The sequence below is a fragment of the Phaethon aethereus genome (genome assembly GCF_964289735.1).
Source record: "Phaethon aethereus genome assembly, chromosome: 3".
Taxonomy (NCBI): domain Eukaryota; kingdom Metazoa; phylum Chordata; class Aves; order Phaethontiformes; family Phaethontidae; genus Phaethon; species Phaethon aethereus.
In genome coordinates, this window is record NC_138576.1 from 81,610,850 (window position 1) to 81,626,524 (window position 15,675).

Below are 15,675 nucleotides of genomic sequence, written 5' to 3' on the forward strand. Positions count from 1 at the left end.
ATACTCAAGGACAAGAAGCAAGTAAAAATTTTATACTGCTTATAAAACTGAACTCCTAGCTACAATTTTTCAAATATAGGTATTAAATCATATTATTTTATCAAATGATTCTCTGGTTTTTGAAATATTCTAAGTGGAGGCTCCATGAACACATCTCTAACCCAACTTTAACCACCTGAAGCTCTAGAGCATCTAGGCTCACTCTGAAGGGAACAAAGAGGAACAGTAAATTCCTAAAACCAATTCACTCATCCTAAACATGTTCAGAAAAGGCAGGGTGAATCCCACTCTGGAGGTGCCTCTACCCTTTTGCTTAATGTACAGGGAGAACAGGTTTAGACTAACTGCTTATCTTTTAGGCTCTGCAGGTAAATTAATTTCAGTCTTGTGGGAAGTTCTAAAGGAGGAAAATATGAACCAGCTAGGTACTTTCCTCCCATTGTATCCCCTTGATGCTGGCTATGTTTATAGCTATTATTAAATAATCATAACTTGTTTTCAACATACATCAGATATAGTATCTACCAGCTTTTCAAATACAATGGACACATCATTCTCCCATTACAATATAAATCCAATACCACCTTCCATTAAAATACTTGCATGCACACAACTGAGCCTAGAACTCATAGGAGAACATAATTCAGCCACAGGTTCCCCAAGCTGCTTTGCTCTGCACAGTGCTACTCTCCTTTGACACAATGCAGCTTTACTCTGCACCAGACCTCATTCAGGGAAGGTGGTGCAGAATACCTCAGCTGCAGCTCTGAACAATAGAGCTCTCATCTATCATAATGGTTTTCCTTAGAACCAAATGTTTAGGTCAAATGTACCAAAGACACAGAAATGCATCTTACTTTGTCATCTTCGACACCATCGTTGTCATCATCCTCATCACAGGCATCTCCTTTGCCATCTTTATCAAAGTCTTCTTGGCCAGAGTTAGGCAGAAGGGGGCAGTTATCCTGGCCAAAAGAAACGTAAATAATCAATACATGGTGTCAGAATGACTTGCCTGGATGGAATAGTAGATATGGTACACCAGAGGCTATAATACAAGGTCAGTCACAAATACTTTTTAAAGTGCCTGTTTGTTTCCTGCCAAGGATAGTAGTTCATTTGCTGCTTTCATATTGTAAAGTGAAATGCATCTGCAAATCATTCTATTTCCCAACTCTCCTTCTGTTAAAGGGATGTTTCCAGTAAGTCTTAAATGAAGCTATCTAGCAGAGAACAAAACACACCACATGCACACACATGCACTCTTACATTAACTTTTTATAGACAACTCATGAAGTATGTTTGAAGATTACATATAAAATGACTGGGTTTGGTTGCCAGAAAAATAAAAGATACAAGCCAGGAGATGGTCTTCAGAAATAGCTGTTCATATAGAAAGTCACTGGAATGAAGTAGTACACAGCAATGAAGGGGAATACTGTAAGAAAGGGTTTTGAAAAATGTGCCTTTATACTGTTTTGCAAAACCGTACATTTGCACTCCCATGCCTTTGAAAATAAAATGCCAATATATCTCTTTATTTTGTACCACAGCTTTGTAAAGAATTATTATTTTAAATGAGCAAGTCTTTGGTTACACTGAGAAAAATAAGTGAAATAGTTCGCCAAACTCTTGGTATTTTAAAAAGAAATACACATTAAAGGAAACTAAAAATGGATAGCAATTCTATCACTCACTAAGCATAAATACATCTATAAAAACCCACCCTGTTTTTCTCACGTTTTCCTCACATTCTGTATCTACTTCAGACCAAAACTGAATCTGCCAATAGAGTGCAGAAATATCTTTTTTGTAACACATACCTAAGAAAATTAGTATTACAGTAAGATTCCTAGCCCTGTTTTTATCTCAGTGGTTCTGAGATATCAGTATAGATAATTTCAAAGAAATAAATGGAAAATTTGTGATGAATATCAAAACCCCAATGTGACTCCAAATTTTTTACGGCACTTTTTTACCAAATACCTATGAACAGCCTTGACTGTCCAACTCAACACTGGCTACCAGCAATTTCAAAAAAGTTTTTTTGAAACAATGAAAGAAATTAGTCAAAGGTTGCTCAATCACTTTTTACATCTGTATCTGTATGCTTGCCTGTCTGTATTCTCTATAGATTTTAGTCCAATTTCATACAAATCAAGTAGTAAGGTGGAGTCCTCAACGGTAGCAAGTTCCTATAAACTTTGTGAAAAGAGGTATCAGGGTAGAGGAGAGAGATCCTACCAGTGCACTCTAAAAGTCTCTTATTGGATACTAGAAAGAGGACTTAGACATCACACCTTCCACCTGCGAACTCAACCTTGAGGGACAACCCCACTGGAAGCTAGGCTTCTTTGGTTCACCTATTGACAAACTGGTGTGTTAGTACGATAATTTGTATTGGAAAAAATGCTACTTGTGTGAATGAAAAAGAAATTTACACTAAAAGATATTGCTGATTTTTTAAATTATTTACAACTACTTGCTTTATTCATATCGCTTTGCTTAGACAGTAAGTTAATTTTCAACTATTATCAGCTCAAGGAAAGAAGCTTTGGTTTGCTTTTTTTAAAATCAAAAAAACTTAAACGAGGATATTTCGTAATGCATATAAGGACCTGAAAATACCTAGTATTTTTAAGGGTTTTTGTGGGTTTTTCCCCCCCTCAAATGAAGTACTCATATCTATTAGATCAACACATGTATTACAGAAACCATGAAATCAACCTTTGAAAATAGTTTTTTTCTGAATGGGTTCAACATGTTGGGTTTTTAATGAAAACTAATCATTTGCATTACATCTTGACTCAACATGTTGCAGATTCTGATGACAGGAACCAAAAGAGAATATATGAACTGCAATTGCAGAATTGGCTGGATCCACAATAAACAGACATCAGCTACAGTGAGGAAGTTCAACATTTGAGGCTCAAGTTTCCACCAGTGTCTGAAACTCTGCTGCTGATAAAGGCCAGATTCGTAACTTCAACTGGATTACACCTCAGTGACTTCTGATTCTCTCAGACAGCCTAATTTCAAGCTTTCCTAGTCTCTTGATTCATATTTGTGGTTTGGTTTTTTTTTTTAATCACTGTAGCAGTCTAGAACTCAGTCATTTTTGCATTTCTTTCCTCATTAGTTCATCTGAAATTATTGTGCTAGAACTTCATGACAGCTTAGAGGTAGATCACTTTAACATGGAGAAAAAAACAGTGTTTCAGGTCTGGGAGAACAAAATCCAAAAGCCTCAGGAGGGAAAGCATTGACCTTTTAGCCACAACTGATTCAGCAAAATACTTGAGCACATGCCCTAGTGAATGCAAGTAGCTAATATAGTGTTGTCAGTGGTCCCATGGACAGTTTAAAACTGAGAACTTGCTTATGCTTTCTGCTCAGGTAAAGCTCACTTCACCTCAGTTGCTTTATGTGCTGCTGCAGTATATCCCCTTCTGTATTGTGCCTCTCATTCAGCCATCAGTGAGGCCACCACCACTCAGAACCGGGATCCAGGGAATTACTTAGCTGAGGGTTGAAGGCACGCCCTGATATTTGGGCCATTGTTAAACTGGTGGACCTGGTTTTGCACAGCAGTGTTAACTCCATCAGGAGGAAACATCCAAACGTGCTCACCATTTTTGACCAAGTTCCACTGGAAGGAACCTCAGGCCATGGAGCTGAAGACAACCTATAGTGTGCTTCAGATGGGCACAGATCCAGGTCCCAGGGAACATACCATGGTGAGCACCTATTACTAAACCTACATACCACCATTTTTAGGCTCCCTGATGCTTATTTTCTCCTTGGTATAGCAATGTTTCATTTTTCACTACAATAGTACCACTGCAGCAGCAAGTGTGGAGAACAGTCCCTTGCCAACTCTAGAGCCAATAGTGGCAGGCAAGTCATTCCCCCGGGAGGCTAAGAGTTGGGACTCCACATCTCTGAAGGGTAAGAGAGGATGAATCTCCCATCCTCTCCCACATACCTTCTGCAATAAGAATTCCTCTGTCTACTTACTCATTCATTCCTCTTAGGTTCCTATTGCCAAAAATTATGCCAGGCTCTGAACTGAGTTTTCAGAGAGAGCGGTTTTCACAGAGAGCATGACCTGCTTAACTCTTTAAAAGGAAGGGGTAGTTCACAAAAGGATTTAGAACTGTAGACCTTACGTGGCTGTCAGTGTCTTGTTACAAGCATTGCAGATAGGAGTTCCTACTCACCTGTGCCCAGAGATTCCTGTTTAGCTCTCACTAGCTGTGTGCTCCACACCTGTGCTTTAGGCAGCTCCTGCTTGGTGTGTAAACCCTATTCACAGGCATCTCAACCTTCCATGTACACTGAACAGGAAGAAATCCAAAGCAGAGGACTCTGGATTTCATTTTGAGAATCCCTTACTGGATCTAGTGTTAAGTGAATACACATTTCACAGCATCTCCTAGAAAATGAGCATGCTGTAACAATCAAAGCTTAATGAAAGCAACCACCAGCTTGATGCTGAAAAGTGTCATTCACAGCTATTCAGGAAAAAAGAAAGAAAAATTGATTATGGCATGGCATTTTTATCAACTTTTTTTACTTACCTTCACACAATGGTATGTTGCATTAGCAGCACAGACCAAGTTATTATTAGGCCATCCATCCAAATCCGAATCCTCACCACAGATGCGTCCATCACCAGCATAACCTGTCCTACATTCACATTTGTACATAGGATCACTGAAATGGCCCAGATAGATGCACTCTGCAGACTTATGGCAGCTGTGTGTCTTGTCCTTGCATGGATTCTCAGGTTCACAGACCTGTAAGAGATAGAGAGTACTCACTGAAACCTGATGATATTTGCAGCCAGCTGTGCATGCCTCAACTTTGTCAAAATCAGGCCAGTTATTTAGATGCCTAAAGACAGGATTTTTTTTTTTTTTAATTGTGGTTAGTAAGTCATACTGCTCTGTCAGTTCACAACTCCAGACAATATGTACAATGAAAATAATTAAAAGAAACCACAGGAAAAATTGGACATTATTCAAAAAGCAATTAAAGTGATTAACATTTTCAGAACTCTATCTGCTTTCTTCCAGATGCCATTAATCCCCAGAAATCAGCTGCAACAGAGAGTAGACTTTACTCACCCTTTTCCTTGTGTTCTGCCTGTCAGCATGCAAGGACTATCTTATTTTCTTAAATCAGAGACCCTAATGAATTCTCACATTCCCTTCAAGTAAGTTTGTTACCTCTTTCTTATCACTTTACTTATTTTCATTGACAGAATCTGAGACTTACACAGATGTTTTACATTTAGACTTCACATGTTGAACTAACCACAGACTGATTCAACAGCAACAAAGAGAAGGCATCCCATGACATCCATTTTAACATTTTTATCTTGTCTATCAAACTGTAGTCTTCAATATCTCTTCCACTTCCTTCTGTCCTTCATCACTGGTAGGTGTTGGCCCAATGATATTTAGGGAGCAAGAACTTCAGACATATGTCTGATGACACCCACATTAACAGCATTATATTTATGGAGAGCGCGATCCAGATTCTTCAGTTTCCAATCCCCAAAGTAGGTATATACACCTGAGAGAAAGGAGTGCAAAACAGGGGAATGCTTGCTCCTGGCATTTTAAACTCATTTGGTGCAACTGTGCAGATGCCTAGAGAAAATAAAACCCTTTAAAAAAATCCACAACCCCAAATTCAGTGTTTTGTTACTCAAACCAGAAATACCTTGGAAGAACAGTTATCTATTTCAGATTATCTTTATTTGGTACCCACATTTATCATATGCTTTCATTCACAGCTATTTTCAGGTGAGAATTACTGTGTTTCAAAGCCAAATTCTCTTTGATATCACTTACTTGCTTCTCTGTCTTGGCAACTTCCAGTCCTACGCCATAGGGCTGACTTCCTTTATAGCGTGGAGGACATGGCAAGCAGTGGAAACCCGGATTTGTGTTCACACAGCGATGGACCTGATTCACCTTAAAGCAGACATCTGACACAGCTATACACTACAGGAAAGGAAAGAAAGAAGCATGCAATTAAATAACTGTGTAATTCCCAAATAATTAAAGTTTCACAGTGATTTCCTGATGTTAATGAAAACAAAGTCAATACCTCATCAAGATCTTCACAGACAGTACCATTGCCAAGGTAACCTGCTGGGCATGGCCCACATGACCAAGACCCATCTGGGTAACTGTTGCATTCTGCTCCAGGAAAACAAGGATTTGACAAACACCCATCTGGCAAAGACACATGGAAGTGTAAATTAAGTTAGGAGTATAAAAGGCAAGTAGCACTTTGTTTAAGAAACAGATATCCTCTATTCATTAGTCATTAAATCACATCTGATGCAACAGATTCTTATAAATCCCTTAGAATTAGGGTTATTAAATGTATTTAATATACTATTGACTTAACACGAAAAATGTCACAGATTGCTACATACATTTGAATACATTACAGCATATTGAAGCCCTACTTAAGAAAAACATCCGTGTTCAGATGTCAGTATTAAGAATATATGTAAAATCCCACTGACCTAAACAGCACTCAAAATAGTTAAATGTGTTCCTGAAACAAAGGCACAATTAGTAGATTTCTGCAGTGTCAATTCATCATTATCCATTAAAAATATAACAGCAGTAATAATTAGTCAGACTGACTAAAGAATGACCAAATACCAACCAATTGGGCAATCCTTCTTATTGCACATATCATGTTGCTTGGTATCTCCCACACATGGCTTTCCTCCATACTGTGGCTCTGGACTGTTACAGAGGCGAGACCTCTCACGAATTCCTCCTCCACAGGTGACAGTGCAGGCAGACCATGGAGACCAAGGACCCCACTGGCCGTTCACTAGGTTATGCAGAAGAGAGAAGAGTATCACAGGCAATATACTGGGGACAACATTTGGTGCCAATGACAACCACCCTTTCTTCAGATCCCTGACTGGAAACAGTTTCTCACTACATACATAGGAAGAAAGATGCTGGCAACACCTTACACTGACATAGCAATATTTCAGAAACAAACCAATAAAAAAAATACTCAACTGCTTTATAGGTGTTTTTTGGCCAATAATTAAAATATGCCATGCCCACTAGCATGGTGTATTTCCATTTAAATTGATCAGAACAAGTACGGTGCCTTCAAAGCTCCCTACTAAGCTTTCATTTTGTCCAAGCAGGGCATGACCACAGGATACCAACTTATGCTGAGCCAAATCTGAGCTCTATGGCTTTTTTTTATGTCAGTGTGCTCGGTAAGGTTGCAGCTATTTGTTTTGTATTCCATTCATCAGTGTATCTTCAATAGTACCGCTTGACTCAGTATAAATAACTCATTTCAATTATTCTTCTGCACATTTTATATTGGTACAACTCTACTGAACCTGTTGTCATCAATCCTGAATTTTCTTGAAACACAAACGTCTTTGAAACAAACTCTGTGTTTGTTCTTGGTACTGAAAAAAACCCAAAACATACAGGCAATGGTGCGTAACCTTAAATAAATAACCTTTTCACTAACTTTGCATGCACAGGTAGACCAAAAAATAGATGAAGCGTATATAGGTACTTAAGCACTATTAGGTTGGAAGCTTGACATCAGTCTCAAGCTTATAACTCCTAAGTAGAAAGGAAAGGCTGAACAGAGGAGGGAATGAAGATAGACATATAAAGGGAAAAAAGTAAGGAAAAAAGTTATATGAAAGGAAAGTGAAAGTGAGTGGAATGAATGGTCTCTAGAAAGGTTAAGAAGTGTAGACAGCGAAGAAAGGATTATAACAACAATTAAATGTGTTAAATGTGTAAAATACATGTGCATACCTTCAAAGAAACCTGGCTATTGGGGGACTGTATGTCTATTCCTAACACGTACCATATCGGCTTCCTTTTAGACAAAAAGAGTTTGTATTTTTGATATGCAGAGATAAATCATGAACTTATAAAACAAAAATTTCTCAAACTTTTAAAGTTTAAAGACAAACCATAACTTGGGAGGTTTACAAAACCTCCGACTGCATTGTTGTCTTCATTTTAAAAGCACCCTTGTGTGTTATTTCACTCCTAAGCTACAAGTTATATTTTCCGTCATAGAAATTCGCTGTAATTTGGATCTGACTAAAGAGACAAAATTCAGTCAGAATATTATTGCATCACCTTGGATTCAAGGCCACAGACATACCTGGACATGGAACCTTCTCACACTTCTCTGTTTCACGCCCATTTCCCACACAGTTTTTCCCACCCATCTGGGGGATAGGGGAATTGCAGAGGCGGATGCGGGTGATATTTCCTATTCCGCAGGTAACTGAACAGGAAGACCAGGGAGACCAGTGACTCCAGCCACCATCCTGACGTACTGCCAGAGAAAGAGAAAAACTCAAGGAAATAGCCCACCTGCAGCAGTAATACAAACTCACTTCTGAAGTTAACCTTCTAACAAGCCTCTCACCACATCTGATGAATGTCCCATCTCTTTCCTACCACTGTGACTTACAAAGTCCAGCATGTCAGCTCAAACATTCAAGTACAACTTTCTTAAGAGTCCAAGTGATCAACATATGACTAACATGCCTGTTAGACATTTTACTTAAAAATAAATTTGTTCCAACAAATACTTGTTTAAAATGCACATTTGGAGACCTAGCAGCTGAAGCTGCTAGGTAGCCTTAGGTACTATAGTAGCCTGGATATAGCAGCTACCTGCAACAGTATTAACTGCAGTTCTGGAGACAGACCATGATCCTTCCGAATGACTTAAATATAAAAGCAGTCTCATATTTCACAAAAGTCTTCTATGATTACTGTATTCCTAAAAACTACTAAGCTAATGGAATGGACCAATAATCATGAATGAATTGCAGATCAAAATGTGTCCCCATGTATCATGATTATGAACTGAGTGTTGTTTCCAAACTAACTTCAAACAAGAGACTCCAGTTCATAATGCTAAAGAAAAGATCACCCACTATCATCTTCTTTAACAGATCTGAGCCCAGAATGCACATACCTATTAAATCATCAGGAAAAAGAAGAAATATTTGAAAGGGGAGAGATGACAAAGAATCTAATGATAGCTACTTTAACTATACATATGAGTGTTCAAATATATACTCTTCTGACTAGTGAGTGTTCATAGCAAATCCAGATTAAGCTTGTTTTTGCTCAGAGAAAGCAAAGAAGAAAGCTTGGTTTGCTTACAGAAGCCCAAAGAAGCTTTTTTAAAAAGGAAAATGTTTTATTACTTACTGCGATGGTCACATTTCTTAAAGCTGCACATCCTTGTTTGTATGTGTGGGCCTGTACAAGCACTCCTCGTGACATCACACGACCTTCCTCGCATCTGAGTCCCAGAGCCACAGGTAACTGAGCACTTTGTCCAGTCTGACCATGGTGACCAGCCTTCCTCACTGTCATCAGCTGCAGAGCAAAGGGTACAAAAAGCTACTTAGCATTGAAAGTTGCTCTATTATCCTACTCAGAAGATTTTCACTTCTTTTCATCTGTAGAACACATGCTTTGTCCTTTCTTTTTCTAATTTTGCTTTCTCAAGCTGACACTGAAGTTAGGGAGTTAGAGTTTAATGTAATGAGAGGTTAGCACATCCTGGATCTTCATGAACTTGCGTGCAGTGTGTTTGCACAAGGCACTGACCATTGGAAGGAGGAGAACATCTTATCTCTAGAACAGACTGAGCCAAAAACTCAAGTTCCAACTGCCTTTGACTTCAGAATATAGGTCAGTTCGATGAGATGTGGCTCCACCTCTGAATACAACATAATGGTGAATGTGATCAAGAGCACATTTTAAGAATACGCCCTATGCTTGAACAGGCAAAAAGCTGTGAGTATGTATTCCAATGCATTTTTATTTAGAACAAGTAACTGTCTTCTGTAACAGACCTGTCTACTACAGAGTGAAGTGTACTGAACCTTCATTCCAGTCACTTAATTAGTGACATTACTAAAATTATTGTCACTCCAAAGTATAGTTCACAGCCTGCAATGCTGTCTTAAATGAACCTTGACAATCTGTTCCATGTAAGCAAAGCATTATACCAAAAGAGGATATATGACAGAAGAAATAAAATAGTAACAGAATGACAATAACAGAGAGGAAAAATAACTTGCACTCTTAGTAAGTGTTGCATCAAACTGCATGAAACTTTATCTGGAACTTCAAAGTCCTCCACAAGGAGACAAGATGACATCTTAACCTATGTTAGTCTGTTTTAGCCAGGCTGTATGGAAAAGAAATAATAATGCACAGTGCTACTGCAAACCAACAAAAAAAAAAAAAAAAAAATCACAATGTTGGAGGCTTGGAAGACATGACTAGCGAGCAACTAACCTTTAGTGTCCAACTTAGCCAGGCAAGTTATCAGTTTACTTCTGAGCAACCAATATAAGAACTGAATAGAGACCAACTCCTCCAGAAAGTAACTTCAAGCAGCCAAGTTACTTCATAAGACCCTTGTATACATATAAGTTATTTGCAACCTCTTACTTGTTTTGACCTCTCCAGCACAGTAGTAGTGATTTTAAACATTGCTAAAGAGTATCCTTCTCTTTGGCTAAATACTCACAGTGAGAGCAGACTGGACAGCATTCACCTTCAACAAAAGATGGATCGGCACAGGAGACTGCTGGGCAGGTGATTTGATGGCACACAATTTTAGAATCCTACAGGCAAAGAAATCAACTTACTGACTTATGCTCATATACAGAGACAAATAAAGGTGGGCATCTGGGGAAAGTTTCATATATGGAAATTCTTTGATTTGTTATAGATGTCATGGACATGGGGTCTACTTTTTATAAATACCAAAGTCTAGGCCAAGCTCTGTGTGTGACCTGACCTAGTGTAGCAAACCCACTATTCATTTGTGCAGAAAAGAATGTTTCCAAAACATACCTGGCAGGTGCATTTGGTGCAGCTATCTACAATCCAGCTTTCACTATCTGCAAAGACACGGCCATCCTGCCAGCAAACAGACTGGTTCTTCAGTGTTTTGTTAGGCCCAATCAATTCCCACATAATTTGGTTCTCTTCAGACTAGAAGATGAAGCAAATGAAAAAAAATTGTCTACTTTGTAAATAAACCATTTTAAATAAGACAAAACTGAGACACTACTGGATTTCATTCTTCCATTTAAGAAAACGTGTATTTTTTACATATTTATGTACATAAAGTAGAAGATCTCAGGTACCGCAATACTGCATGGCAATTCTTCAGCTAACACCACACTCCTCAGCTAACACCACTCACAGAGTCACATGCTAAAGGAAATCTGTTCTTAGCAGTTTTGCTTTCCCCCAGTATAACTCATCTTTAGATGGGAAGATTTTAGTCCTGAGACATATGGCCTAGTAATAAGCTTCCTTAAGAAAGGACTTCTTATTCAGAACAAGAAGAGGAGCAGACTTCAGTAACATATCACAATCTTACTTCAACTACGGAAATCCCATGCATTCCCTTACAGTTTAGGTACCCTGTGTAACCACTTGCTCGTGTATTCATAAATGATATAAGCATGGTAACAATACTTTAATAGTACACAGGCAAGGTTGGGTTTGTTAGCTTTTGATTTCCAAATCTGCATTAACCTTTAAGAGGATTGATTTCCCCTGTGCATGAGTGCATGTGTCTGTGCTCCTTTAAACCCGGCCTGTGAAAACCAAGCCTTCATTAAAAGTGTCATACTCAAGAACTACCTAACTAGTCACTTTGAAAATGTAGGTCATCTCTACATTATGTAGATATACCAACAGGTATACACATGTACATACAGAAATCTCTATTAACTGCCTCTGGTATAAAACAAAGAAGGAAAGAGCACTGCACAGCAGATCTCTCTTGGTTCTTCAGACTTACAGGTACCTACCACTTTTTGGAGGTTATCAGCTAAGTTGTTCACCACGATGCGCAGGCCAGTGAGTTCTGTAAACATTGTTCCCAGTTCTTCACAGGAGCGGTCACAGAATTCAGCCTTCTTCTCTGGTTTCTCACCCACATACTCTGTTGTAACAGCAGGGCTCAAGTGAAGGATTTCAGTGCTCTCGTTGATGGTGTTCACTTCAGCTGGTAAGAAGGAAAAGAGAAGAGCTGCATATACAAAGTTCTCCCACAGATTACAGATTCCTGCTGAAATCACAGATTGGCACCTATGGGTAGAGTTTAAACACATCTATTTCAGCACAGCTTCATGCTAGGTTATACCCATGAATAAAAGAGAGGGGTTAGATGTCAGCTGGTTCCAATTATAGGCTTTCCCTTTTCAAAATTAAGAGCCAAGCTGTGTCTCAACATGGCCCTCACTTTAAAACACTGTTGGCACTGCAACACATTAATTTATGACAAAAGGACACAGTATCAAAAAAGCAAACCCGTTTTATCCACTCAGATCCATGAAAGGTTTGGTTTTTTTCATGACCTATCACATTTTCTTGATGCAGATAAAAAGGCAGGAGAGTTTCCTTGCAGAAAGTCATTGTCCTTGTTCTGCCCATAAATCCCATGGATACTCAGATCAAACTCAGACCATTACGCTAGTTATACCAGACTCTGGGCTGCTCTGTGTTGCATTGCCTGGTGTTAAACTCAGAGGAGCTGTTATAATGATAGTTTAATTCTGAAGTGAAACGGAGGTCAAGCTAAGATCATGCTGAATTGACTCGTCACTCCTCCACCAGGCAGACTGTAATTAAAACAGAACATTGCATGCATTGTACAGGGACAACTGTACATGTTCTAATATCAGTTTAAAAGACCTCCCTGTCTATAGCAAATTCTTGAAAAAGAATATAACAGAAGGCATCAGCAGTGATTAATAAAAAAGATAACAGATAACTAAAACCAATCTGTGTTCTGTTAAGCATTTAAGTCTCCAACAGGTAAATAACTTATGGATTCTACCAAAGCCTTCTAAGGACTCCATGGTTAAATTTGGCTATGCAGAAATCCATACTGCCCTGTCTCTCAATAAAGACTTGTTTACCAGATTTAGAAGTGTTGTAATAACATAAGGTTACCAAACAGAAAGAAGCAGCAAAGAATATAGCAAATCAAAAAGAAGAAATCAGCACAGGAACATGTGCCATAAAACATATGCTTCAAATTTTGAGGGCTTGATTTGATGCTTGACTACACAATGTAAACAGTTATATTTAAATGTACAAGCAATGAAAGTGGGAGAAAAGTATTCTTCATTCATTTAGAAGGCTAAAGATAAAAGAACAAAGAACCAACCCATAAGATGGCATTAAATAATTACTTCTCAACCATACTTAAAATGATTGGCTTGATGTGCTTTTAAATTAGCTATGAAGTATCTGCCACTAGCCAAGGCCTACAAAAAATTGTTTGCAGTATTCCAGAGTTGAAGTAATTGTCCAGCTTCATTTACAGGATTGGAAAAAAAAAAAATACCACATAGCAGATCAGAACTCTGTGTCATAACAGTTTACTTCAGCTGCTTTTTGATTCCCTGGAAAGAATGCAATTTTCCTACCACATTGAAAGACTAGGTTTCTCAGATTCCCCCATAGCACTTTTCAGGTCATTAATTTCATATTTTTCAAGCCAACACGGACTGTGCCTTGACCGGAACATTCTGAGGACATTAATAAAGCTGCAATCTCAGCAGGAAACACAAACCAAAACTATGTTAGAAGAACTAAATCCACACTTCCTACTGATACTTGGCAGCAACTGAAAGAAGATGCCTGGGGATCACAGGGAAATCAGTTCTCTGCTGCTGGCTTCCTGCTTATTTCCTAAGGACCACATGATTATCTTTAAAATGAGAAACCAGAAGAGCAGAACATGCATCCTTTCACATATGCAAATCTGTTGATCTAGCTGAATGGATTTTATTGATGTGCCCATTTAGGCATGTTTTGTCATCTCTCCTACCCAGCACTGTGTGTAAGTCCGGCCTAAAGTATTTGCAACCACTACACTAGAGAGATATTTTCCTACCCTCAATGCAACAGCAATCCCAAGCTACCATTTCACCATACCTCACATTGTCATACTAGGATTAAAGATCCAGTAGGAAAACATAGTCTTGTCTCTGAAAAAGCAGCAGGCTTTGTGTCCTCAGAGCTGAGGGCACTTCATTGGTAATGTCTGCCATGTGGGACACCCACATATAAATTTGGCATCTTAGTGTCTGTACCACAGCTCAACAGGTGGGCCATCAAAATGTGAAAATACTTACATACCTTGTAGTCAGTAACATATTGCCCATGACTTTTCAACTGTGGTAATTAAGCTGGAGAGGCAATGCCAGAAAATTAGTCATGCATTAAAAAGCCTCTAAGTCATTTTGATGGCCTCAAGCCACAGCGTGCCATTAGCCATTGTGTTGTTGCACAAGTAAGTTCCATATTCTAGTGTTCTCCTGGTGTTGCAAAGTAAAGTAAAAACACTGTGAATTGAACTATTTGCTAATACATCCTAAGAAGGACAACACAAAACAAAAAAGAACCAAGTCTGTATCATTTATCAGACCCAAAAATTTGGTAGTTGACAGATGCGATAACAAATACATTAAAAAATATTATCTGTTCATTATTAGATGCAACAGACAAAGGGTATAAGAATTCCTCCTAAGCATGCAGAACTCAATTACCCCTTTAGGCTCCCATTAGCTTCCTCTTCAGAATAGAGATCAGTAACTTCCCATTTTTACTTGATGATATTTCTAAACATTTGGCCAAACTATTTCCCTTTGCAGTTATCAACCAAAAATAATGTAAAACATTTGAAGACACCCTTTTTCGTAATTTTTTCTGGTTCAATCTACACTTAGTGACCCCATCCTCTTGAATGAGACTGTTCTGCCTCTGATTGCTGAATTTGCCCTCAAGGTTCTACCTCCACTTCTGCAAATTTTGTTTCTACTGGTAAATGAAGTAGGATAGCTGAATTGCATCCTTCCTGAAGCCATCCTTCTCTTTTACTAAAATTACAATTAGACCTAAATACACATTCGATTTTCCCACAGCAGTTCTGCTCCTCAAGCATTTCCTTCCACTAACAAAGCTGAAAACCAGTAATATGGAGTTCTGAGTAGTTTCTCAGTAGTTTCCGAGTACAGAAAACAGTTTGGCTGGGGTAGATGACAACCAACAAATGAGGGCATATCTTCTTTGCCCGTGCCATCTAAGGCCACTTCCGTTCTAGCCCACGGGATTTATTTCCAACACATCATCACACTTGTGTCTGAAGCCTTACAGCAGGGCACATCTCTGGAACATATAAAATAATCAACCAATATCTTTTATCAAGATTTAAAAACAGACTAGCAAGCTCAGTTAAATTTTTTGTGCTTATACATACATACACATCCCTATATAGATATATGCATAAATATATATACACACACTTTTATGTATCTTACCGAGTTTTCCTTATAAAATTGCAATACTCTGGTCCCCTTTGAAGAAGTTAAGGCCTGCTACTGCTTAATTTATGGGGTTTGCATAAACAAGGAAAAACGTTTGCTGAACTGACTTGCTCTACGTCATACATGTTGGCAAAGTGACAGAAATAATGGCATTTCAGACGATAGGAGTTTCAAATAAACCCCAAAGTCTTGAGTGCCTTGTGTACCCATCAAAATCCTCTGGTGGAATCAGCTGTTTCTGAGCTCCT

General features: G+C 38.5%; 1 protein-coding gene across 1 annotated transcript in view; it reads right to left on the reverse strand.

Annotated features, from left to right (window-relative positions):
- Positions 1–15,675, reverse strand: part of THBS2 (thrombospondin 2) — a gene marked incomplete at its 3' end in the record, with an annotated part of 30,693 nt that overhangs the window by 10,961 nt on the left and 4,057 nt on the right. Inside the window, exons 4-13 of the mRNA XM_081997891.1 lie at positions 11,900–12,096; positions 10,929–11,069; positions 10,600–10,696; positions 9,264–9,434; positions 8,197–8,373; positions 6,694–6,867; positions 6,121–6,248; positions 5,862–6,014; positions 4,581–4,799; positions 858–965 (exon numbers count right to left, since the gene is read on the reverse strand). Of these exons, the coding sequence (XP_081854017.1) occupies positions 858–965; positions 4,581–4,799; positions 5,862–6,014; positions 6,121–6,248; positions 6,694–6,867; positions 8,197–8,373; positions 9,264–9,434; positions 10,600–10,696; positions 10,929–11,069; positions 11,900–12,096 (1,565 nt within the window). The remainder of the gene's footprint in view (positions 1–857; positions 966–4,580; positions 4,800–5,861; positions 6,015–6,120; positions 6,249–6,693; positions 6,868–8,196; positions 8,374–9,263; positions 9,435–10,599; positions 10,697–10,928; positions 11,070–11,899; positions 12,097–15,675) is intronic.